At 41.1% G+C, this 11,085-nt stretch overlaps 1 protein-coding gene across 1 annotated transcript in view; it reads left to right on the top strand.

Moving 5' to 3' along the window:
• Window positions 1-6,050: 6,050 nt before the first annotated feature.
• Window positions 6,051-11,085, top strand: part of LOC121858547 (proline-rich proteoglycan 2-like) — a 76,203-nt gene continuing 71,168 nt past the window's right edge. Inside the window, exon 1 of the mRNA XM_042355039.1 lies at window positions 6,051-6,253. Within this exon, the coding sequence (XP_042210973.1) occupies window positions 6,051-6,253 (203 nt within the window). The remainder of the gene's footprint in view (window positions 6,254-11,085) is intronic.

Below are 11,085 nucleotides of genomic sequence, written 5' to 3'. Positions count from 1 at the left end.
ACCAATGGTGCCAAAATCGAATATAAGACTTCCCCACCACACTTATTACTGCAAACACTTGCCATATATTTAACCAAGACAAATCAATTTTATAATATTTTCTGCCCAGCGTTTACTTGATATTTAATATTCACCCTCATATAGCAGAAATTTTGATTAAGTGAGAAGGAAGGCTGTATTTTGACTTTTAATGGTACACTTAACTCACCTCCACCCAATAATCGCGTTTCACAACCACCGCAAAATGTGGAAGTGTCCTGATTCAATCTTCTAACGCAGAAGGGAGTGAATGTAATTCTACATATACCGCAGTAGCTGTATTTTCTACGTAAATTTATCATTATATTGAAATTTTAAGTGTATAATTGGAAAATGGGAGGACCGAAACAGATTTAGAAAGTGAAAGGAGTGAAATGTTGTTTTGTAATGAAGCCAATACACAAAGATCTAAACACACAGAAATCAGCCGGTGAGCGTCAACCGTAACCATGACAACGTAGCGGTAAAGGGGATACGGACTCATATTATTTATTATTTTCAATAATTTCTAGTGGGAGTGATTTAACATACTATGTGAATACATTCAGAGGAACTTTATAAAGCTTAAATAATTAAAACAATGAGTCTCAGTACTACAGGTCTTCAGAATTTTTTGAGTCTGAATATATGAAGCTTATATCACATGAAGACAATAGTCACCGACCTGATATCATTAACAGAGAGAGAGAGAGAGAGAGAGATGATAATTGCTGTACATAAATATAAACACCAGTTCCATCACTATTTCCAATTATTTTCTGCTTCGCTTCTGAAGGGGGTTTTAGGAATGTGTGTGTATGTATGATTGTTCTTGTGAGTTTATGTTCCTTGAGATCTACAGTTGCCTTTTTTCTTCTAAGCGTCAAAATAAATAATAACGTGGTAACAGTTCAATGTGTATTTGTTAACACCATGTAACATATTGCAATACAGATGATGCTTTATGCCATTTGACAATTGTCTTATAACTAGGTTCGCGTGATGATTAGGCACCTCACCTTATTTCATCTGATGATGCAACACCCAAATACTAACCTAAACCTATCCTAACTCCCCCAGGTAGCGATAGGGTGTTTAATCATCGGGTGATATAAACAGCGGGGGTCTAAGCTTCACTTGATCCGATAAATGTTCTTACAGTATTTATCAGGAGCTTGTCAACAGAGCTCACGCCACCTACACTTCTGCCATGTCGATATTGTTTTTGTCCTCCTCCTCCTCCTCCTTCTGTTGTCCCTACTTACCTTTCTGCTCCTTCTACTCCCGCTTCTCCTTTTATTGTTCCTACTTACCTTTCTGCTGCTACTACTCCTTCTCATCCTCTTGCTCCTTCTGTTGTCTCTACTTATCCTTCTCTTGTTTCTCCTCTTTCTGTTCCTCCTCTTGTTCCTTGTTGTTCATTTCGTATCTGTAATATTTTGACTTAAATAAACTGTTTTTAATTTCAAATTTAATGGACAATGAGTGGAGAGAGAGAGAGAGAGAGAGAGAGAGAGAGAGAGAGAGAGAGAGAGAGAGAGAGAGAGAGAGAGAGAGAGAGAGAGACGGGAAGGCATCATCTATTTCCTGTAGGCAGATGAGTTTAGATTATGTAGCTCTGTTGGCTGGTGTTGGTGTCAGGGAGGGTGAGGGCGGCTCCAGTATCAACCTTTGCATACCAGAAGCTGTGTGGGGGAGGAGGAGGGAGGGAAGCGGCCAGTTTATTGTGCACCCCATACTTATCCTGTGAGCTGTAGCCAAAAAAGGATTAAATAAGAGGTCACTAAGGGTGTGGATAACCATGAGGATAACAGTCCTCAGTGGTCAGGATATTATGGCATTAAATGTTACAAAGAATTACCAATGTAGTGTTTGTTTTAGTTCTGTACATAGATGTAAGGTCAGGCCGGCGACCGATGGTTTAGAAGACGAGGGAGTGGGAGGGTAGCTGGCTGTTGGCGTGACTAAGAGGGTGGAAGTTCTGGTGTGTGTGTGTGTGTGTGTGTGCGCGCGATTTTTCGAGACAAGAAAAAAGCAAGAGAGAAAAATACTGTAGAATAATGATCACCAGGGAAGGCTCCTCCTCCATGTCGCCTCTTGCCTGCCTGATACCCGCCACTTGGTCGTTCTTCTTGAGGTTGTCATGTTTGGCCAGGGACTCGTGCGTGTGTGTGTGTGGTTATAAGAGCCACTACCATTATTCAAAGTCTTGGGAGATGCTGAATAATGTTCGTCATGGTCGCTGATGTTGATATCCTGTTTTATCATGGTGCAGCGGCTGGCATCTCTCAAAGGCGAAACATAAGATCAATTTCTACACTAAACGACAACTTTTGAAAATTTGGAAAGACAGTTATAAACATCAGGATAACAAACCCTGTAGTCAGTGTCATGTAAAAGAATTTATAAGTTCTATAATCATGGGTAAATATATATGAAATTTCAAAATGCACATAATTAGTACCCTTAAAGATCATCTCACACACTTACGGTATTACGTATTTATTTATGTATTAGTTTAGTTGATGATGATGACCTATGTACACAGTTTAACTATACCAGTACACTAACTATAAACAGTCGAGTATAACTATAACAGTAAACTAAATATAAACAGTGGAGTATAACTAACAGTAAATTAAATGTCAACAGTTGGGTATAACTAAGAGTAAACTAAATACAAACAGTCGAGTATAACAGTAAACAGTCGAGTATAACAGTAAACAGTCGAGTATAACCATAACAGTAAACTAAATACAAACAGTCGTGTATAACTAAGAGTAAACTAAAAGCAGTAGTAATTTTATTTGTGCGTAACTTTGGGTCCAGTTTCTTCAAGTTTCGTACGTTTTTTCCTCCTAGACAGAGTTGTGACAGGATATAACTGGCTTAATGTTGTTGAAATTGTAGGCTAAAATATATATATATATATATATATATATATATATATATATATATATATATATATATATATATATATATATATATATATATATATATATATATATATATATATAGTGCGTCAGTTTCTCCACTGAACTAGATTAGGAAGACGCATCGAATCGGTTCTCTTGAGGTAAGGCAGGACAATTAATAACCACAGCGGTCGTCGGTATTGTGCTGAGACGTTGCATGTTAAAGTTAAATTAGATTTAGGATAGGTTAGTGTTAGTGTAAGTTACGTTAGTCCAGGTTTTGGTTCGATTAAGTTTAGTTTGGTTATTATATGTTTGGTTTGGTTAGCATTTGATTAGCAGGTTAGGTTTTATATCTAGAAGTGTAAGTAATAAGAGTGCAGAGGTCTTATTGCAACTATATCTTGCGCTAGTCAGGCCGCACCTTGATTATGCGGTTCAGTTCTGGTACCCTTATTATAGAATGGATATCAATTCACTGGAGTCGGTGCAGCGAAGAATGACGAAAATGATTCCGGGACTTAGAAACCTTCCATATCAAGATAGGTTAAAGAAACTAAACTTGCATTCCCTAGAAAGACGAAGAGTGCGGGGAGATATGATAGAAGTATTTAAGTGGGTGAAAGGAATCAATAAAGGGGATATAGATAAAGTTCTTATAATATCCGAGCAGGATAGGACTCGTAGCAACGGATTTAAGTTGGTTAAGTTTAGGTTTAGGAGAGAGATAGGAAGGAACTGGTTCACAAATAGGGTGGTAGACGAGTGGAACAAGCTTAGCAACTTTTTAGTAAGTGCTGGAACGCTGGAAAGTTTTAAAAGGAGGCTAGATAGATTCATGGATGATGGAGAGTGGAAGTAACTCTCGACAAGAGCTGCCATGCACAGGCCAACCGGCCTATTGCAGACTCCTTATTTTCGTATGTTCTTATTTGTTAAGCTTAGGTTAGCGAAAGATTATGGTAGGCTAGCGGTAGTTAATGTTAAGTTAGGTTGGTTTAGTGTTAGGTTAGCGTTAGTTTGTTAAGTTACGTTGGTTTAGTGTTAGGTTAGCTTTAGTTTAAATTAAATAAGGTTAGCGAAAGGTTAGTTTAGAGATTTTATTCAGACAAAATATGCTGGGGTGCCTAATCTTCATATGACCCAAGAATTCTTTGTATCATATTATAGGTATTTTACCCTTCATATTTACACATTGATTTTCATGAATAATTTTACATATAATATCAGGAGTATGACAAAAAAGCGTTAAGACAACATGTACAAATATCCATACACACACACACGCAGACACATGCACACAGACAGACAAACGCATACATACACACACACACACACACTCGTTTATTCTTGGAGTAAAAAGGTAAAGCAGGAATGTGTTAGAATTGAATCAGGTAAAGATTGTCGAGTGGCCGAGACGTTCCTTGTGTAATTCGCGGAAGCTCACCATCACCGTCCCTGGCTATACCCTGTCTTTCTTCATACTGTTCGTGGACCTACAGTAGTCATCTTGTTTCTGGAAAGCCCGGGAAGGGTAAGAAAGAAGCAAGAAGGTAAATACATAACTAGAAAGAGGAATAAGGGGAAGATGAAGAGAGTGAGAGGGAGGCGGGATAGGACACAAATATAAAGTGAAGCTCGAAGAGAGTAGAAGCTTTCTTACTTCTGTCCAATATACCTCAGTCATGTATAGCTGTCAAGGCCTCTTTTAATTTGACCAAGTTGTGAGGATTACACTTAAGAATTTAATTATTTTTATTAACGTAATTTTAGTCTTAAGTGCGTATGTCAAAACAGATTTTCGATTCGGATCCCGTGCACCTCAGCAAAATTCTGTGTATGTCCGTTGTCACAAATCACTGTACAGTATTGTAAGGCATTGTTGGACCATATTTCTCCTTTAAAATTTATTTCTGTAAGTCCTTGACAGAAAATTTCTCTTTGGAATTAATTATTACGAACTGCTTATGCAATCAAAACTCAATGTAATATTTCCCAAGCAAAAATCCCCAATATCACTTTCCAGAAGTAGTTGTATAAAACTTAACCAGATTCTTCGAGAGGAAATGTGAGGCATTATCCTAGTAGGAAGTCTGATTTTGCAGTGTAATAGTCGCGGGTTATGGTGCAGGAAGAGGAAAGGCGTGGCGAGCGTTTACACACGGAAGATGCACCTGATGCAACCACCACGTAATTGCGTAACACCGTTCTGCGGCCGGGGAGACGAGCCAGAAAGTTTTGTTAACGCTGATGGACATTGAGGTTGTGTAATTTTAATAATTAAAAAAATATTCGTTATTTTAACTCTAATGTAATTATTTATTCCGGTTCTTCAACGTTTCTCTGTTTCGTAATCTCAGAATATATTGTGCTAAGGAAGAATAGATGTCGCGGAGGGAGGTGCTACATGATCACACCTAGCACAGCTCAGGGAGCAGGCCCTGGGGTGCACAATAGTTTTTCTATCGGGAGGATTCTTTGCAATCGTGAAGGGAAACGTGTTGCGTGATGCATGGGTGTGAACGGATGGAGACCTGTTGGATCAGGTGGAGAACTTGTATCACGTGGGATGAGGCACCAGCACGCGGCGGCAGGCGCGTGCGACTGTGGTTTCTTCCTCCGCCGCCAGATGGCAGGCCACGAAATCGATCGCTGCCTTAGCCAGATATAACCCGGCTAGTGACAGTGGAGTGCACGTCGAACAGCTGCTTACCGTATATCTACAGTTTTCGTCATTGCGCGCTCGTCTTCTGTCCTGTAAACAGGTGAGCATGTAGCTAAGGTTAAGGAGTAGTGTAAGGCAGGGGACGGCAGTGTTACACTGGTGATGTGAAGAGAGAAATGTACCGCAAAGTTTAGTGGGCGCGCCACATGCAGTGTAAGACGCTGGCTCGCCCTGCGTCCAGTTTTTGTTGACACGTGCCTCTCCGCTCTCCTGCTGCCCGTCAGTGCACCTGTCTGCCACTGTAACTTCTGCTCAACGTCTGCACAGGTCACCGGGTTCAGAGAGCATCGGAATGGACCTACTGTCATGGTTTTCCACAAGTGATGTGTAATACCACCCGGTACCGTAGCGAATGGTTACTGGGTGGATGGATATGTTGCTTGGTGACAAGGATGGGCGAGAGGGAGGTGATGAGAATTATCAAGCACACAAAGAGGCAAGCAGGAGGGTGGCAGACAGTCAGGAGGGAGGAAGACATCGCACGTTGGGTGTGGTCGGCAGATGGTAATAACAAAGATACCATCGAAGACTGTTCTCGGGTCAACGACGAGTCAGAGATGACTAAGCCTGACCCCCAAGAAGGCTTAAAGGCAAGGTCAGACACCCAGTCATAGTTACTTATCTTGCTTCGAGAACCGACCTTTAATCTACGTATCGATACATGGTAATAACACCCAAAGAGAACCTTATCGCCTTTAAATATAACCTAAAGATGAAGCCCTCATGCAAGCCTAGTTAGGGAAGGATTAAGATAAGATTACTAGGGATGTGAGCGTAGGTTAGTTAGGTAGCATGACCAGACAAAATATTCATCGGGTGAGGGTGTGTGTGTGTGTTGGGGAGAGCGGCACGGCTTGACAGTTATCGATTTGTGTGATGCTGTGGCCACATGCTCTAGTGCTGTTTATTTATGATTTGTTGTGGCTATTCAGACCTTAAGATAGTTATTTACACCCTGGGATGTGTTGTTTGTACACGCCATAGTATGAGTGCCTGGGGTAATGCTCCGTGAACTGAAGAAGCTGTTGAGGCTACACCGGATTTCTCAATGCACTACTCGTTGCCGTTTCATATTTATTTAATTGTTGAATTGTGTTTTAAGTGGCGGTGTTTCTCTGCCGTTACTGTAGGTATTGGCAAGGTGTTTATGAGAGTAGTGTTAGGCTTATCTCACCTTGGGGCAGTGTGTACAGGTGCAGGAGGGGTCGGTGCGTTGTTGGTGTGGGGATGGTGTATTGATTAGATAAGTTGTGTTGCTCAGTGTATAATGTAGACAATGGTAGTGTTTGTTTATATATAACCGTTCGTGCTGAGTTGTTTATATTGGAGCGTCGGTGCTGCGTTTTAAAATATTTATGCAGTTCCACAGTTCTTCAGGTACAGTACTGGGTTCTTGAAGTTTCTCATTGTGTGTGATGGACGGGGATCAAATTTTGTTGCTTAATGTTACCAATTGAAGGTCAAATTCTTTGTGTATGTGAAAGTGTTTTCCTTTACGTATGTAAATGTGACTAGTTATTTGCAATTTTGTAATTATCACAAATAAAACATTTTTTTGTGAAATAAGTGTATTTACCAAAATAAACCAATGTTTTATTAAAAGGCAAACCTTTTAATAAAACAGGGTCTTCAAACATTACGAGTCGAGAGAGAATTTAAAGCCGAATATAATGGTGTTCCGTAGTCGTGAACATGCCCGGAACTCGCGATATACTCTAGAACACTGCAGGGTGAGTAAGCATGACGTTGGACTTTAATTTAAGGAAATATTACTGCAAAATTTAAACTAACAACCTCGTAGAGTAAATTAACTTTAATATGAACTTGAATGTAATTTAAAACAAACAAACAAAAACAAATTTAAACCACGAGTACCGCATAATAAGCAAATGTGACTGATAACTAAAATTTAAGTAAAGAACTCAGCGGAATTTAATGGGCAATAATAGTGTAGTAATGAACAAGACTGCACTTGAGGAACACCGTATAAGCAACTAACAAGGTTCTGGGACTGATTACCTTTTGAGCTGAGAATGAAAGGTGTGGGCAAGGTTATACGAAGGTTGGAAAGCCTACACGTGGAGATCATTATAAGCACTTGTAAAGCTGTCTTGAAATACCTTAAGGTGGGTGGGTGTGTGAGGGAGTTGTAGGTGGTGTAGGAGGTTGAGGACAAGGGTGTGGTCATGGGGGGTGGGGGATGCGTGATGTGGTGAAAATAGGTATGTTTATGGTGCGGTATTGGATGTTGGGGAGAAATGGGGGTGTGGTCAGGGGAAGGGAGAGCATGCGTGGTGTAGTGGATATGGGTGTGGTAAAGAAAGGGGGGGGGGGCAGGGTCAGAGGGGACATGGATGTGGTCAGTTTGGAGGGAGGGACAGTTTTGCGTGTAAACTGACGGACATGGGTGGGATGATGAGAGACACTGAGGCCTTCAAGACATGGGTATGGCCAGGTGGATATATTGTGATGAAATGGACATATATGGTGTCATGAGCCATTGGTGTTTTCATGACATGGGGCATGAATAGCCTCAGGACATGGTGGGTCGGATTAATGGACCTATGGTGATGAGGTGGACAATGTGTGATTCGGGGGGGGGGGAAATGCGTGTGGCCAGGTAGACATAGTTGTGGTATAAGGTAGAAATGGGTAATGACATATGAACGTTTCCGGTCAAAGTGGACATACGTTTTAATGAACCTGTCAGGATGAAGGAAATGGTGTCAGGACATGCATATTGTCAGGTGGGCGTATCCTAATCAGGAAGACAGAAGAGTGGCCAGGTGGACATGGGTGCCAACAGACAGGCTTTGAGGAGGATGATAGTGGACATGGGTGTGGTTAGGGGAATTTTTGGGTATGATTATGGAGTGATATAGGCGTGGTTAAGGGGTTAGTGGCGCGAAGGGACATCGGTCGTGTGAGGGAGGGGACATTAGGACATACGTGCGTCTTTTGAGAGAGAGAGAGGGGACATTCATGCGTCAAGTGTGGCTGAAGGCGACGTCACATGAAGGGAATGACGCACACTACTTGTTAAAAGCAGGCAAGGTCGATATACCCTTTTAATTAAATTTAGATAATAGCTGTGTCCTTGCTGTAAGCCGATTGGTTGAGAACTTCATTATTTTGACGGTGATTGCTAGAGAACGCCAATATTTCGATAACGATTGGTTGAGAGAACACCAATACGTGAGACTAATTGGCTGAAAACCCGTGACCTACTTTTACATGTTCACTGTAATTATGTGAATTGATTAAGATAAGTTAGATTCTGTTGTGATTTTCGTCCCATATTTGTAGCTAACTTAAACGCCAGCTTTTGTTTTCCACTTTTAAGTATTGTAGAGTATATAGAGTACCTCCTTCATTCATTAAAAAAAAATAGAATACTGTTATTTTACATTGATTGTGTTTAGGTATCGTACACAACTTTTTTTTTTTCATGTAAAACCAGAACGGGGTGCGGTGGCCGAAAGCATACAGCACTCGGACCCCATTCCCAAGGGTAGCTGGTTCAATCCCGTAGCACTCTCAGATCACCCAGATGTAAATGGGTACTCACCTTTACAGTTGAGGAAGTAAAGGCGGTTGAATGCAGAGCTGGCCACGCTGCCTCCTCACGTACCTACAGTAAGGTTTATAGGGAAGCACTTTCACTTTCATATAGATAATATCTGCATTGTTAGAAATGACAAATTATTGGAAATTAAGTAGCATGTCGACGAGTTTTATGAGTATAATTTACCTGCGTTTAGTGTAGTCTACCAGGAGGTGCGTGCGTTTAGTGTAGTCTACCATAAAGTGCGTGAGTTTAGTGTAGTCTACCATGAAGTGTTTGCGTTTAGTGTAGTCTACCATAGAGAGTACAGTACGCTCGTGGAATGTTACTGTTGTACCCAGAAGGTTCATGGAGAAAGTCGCCAGTCCCGAGGAATTTTCCACCCGCCGTCCTGTCATTGACTAACCTTGGCCTTGTGCAATGTGAAATATTTATGTCAGAGTACACCCAAAGATGCACTTCATAAATCAAAGTAATTTGCTGTTTTTTTATCGACGTTATTTTGTGACCTGTTGATTTTCTGTTGTTGACATTCACCAATTAACAAAGTTACATTAGGAGTGCTTAGGTGGTCGGGTTTGATAAGGAAGGCAAAGCAGTTCTGGAAGTGAAAATTCATTGACAACTGGGACAACTTCTACGGCAGAAGGGACCTTTATGCTAGGGATGGGGTGCACCTGTCTCGGGAGGGGGTGGCAACCCTGGCTGGGTCTCTAGAGGGGGCAGTTCAAAACATATGGAAGTCTTTAAACTGCTAGGGGAACATGAGGGCACGGGGGTGGAGGAGACTGCAGTGGGCGTGGGTAAACAAAGTGAAAGATTACAGGGAAATAGTGTTAGGAATGACGACAAAACTAAAACAGACAGGGAGTTTAAACCTAAACACGGTAAAGGGAGGACTCAGAACACGACTAACTTAAATGTCTACTACGCGAACAGTAGAAGTATGAGAAACAAAATGGATGATATTAGGGCCTTAGTATGTACCGAAAAAATCGACATAATAGCATTGACTGAAACATGGATCAACCTAGACACACGTGAGTTACCGGTTGAATACCAAATTGCGGGTTACAAATTGTTCCATACCGATAGGCAGACCAGGAAAGGAGGCAGAGTAGCAATCTATGTCAGGGATAATCTGAAGTGTGAAATAAATAAGGAAATAAAAACTGAGCGGAATACAGAAACAATTTGGATAGAATTAATCGACGGTAGGGGAAAATTCATCACAGGAGTAATATATAGACCTCCCAATCTTGATAGAGTCAATGAGAGACTTATCTGGGATGAAATGCGCAGGGCTTCTATACACAACAAAGTCTGTATAGTAGGCGACTTTAACCTTGGCCAAATAGATTGGACTGACCTTACGGGTAACTCAGAATCAGAGGATTTTCTCGAAACGATCCAGGACTGTTTCCTAATTCAACATATAACCGAACCCACCCGGGGTAGTAATATACTCGATTTAGTTCTGTCGAACAGAGAAAACCTCATTAGCAATGTCGAGGTAGGGAACGAACTTGCAAACAGCGATCACAAAGAAATTCGATTCCAGTTAGATTTTCAGGGCAGACGTAAGGAAAATTCCACTAAAGTACCAGATTTCAGAAGGGCAAACTTTGACAGTTTAAAGAGGCAGCTGAGAGAAGGGGTGTCACGCTTGGGCGTGAACCTGACAGATGACACCGACCTGATAACGAGATCTGAGATAGCCGAGTTCCACGACAATTTAAATAATGAGTTACTTAATGCACAAAGGCAGAACATACCATACAAAAAACTCAGATCAGACAACAATGACCCTAAATGGATAAATAATTATTTAAAGAACATCATTGGCCAAAGGAAGGCTCTAG

The sequence above is a fragment of the Homarus americanus genome, unplaced genomic scaffold (assembly GCF_018991925.1).
Source record: "Homarus americanus isolate GMGI-L3 unplaced genomic scaffold, GMGI_Hamer_2.0 scaffold12870, whole genome shotgun sequence".
NCBI classification, from domain to species: domain Eukaryota; kingdom Metazoa; phylum Arthropoda; class Malacostraca; order Decapoda; family Nephropidae; genus Homarus; species Homarus americanus.
Note: the sequence above shows the minus strand (reverse complement) of the source record. Positions and strands in the feature narration are given on the sequence as shown.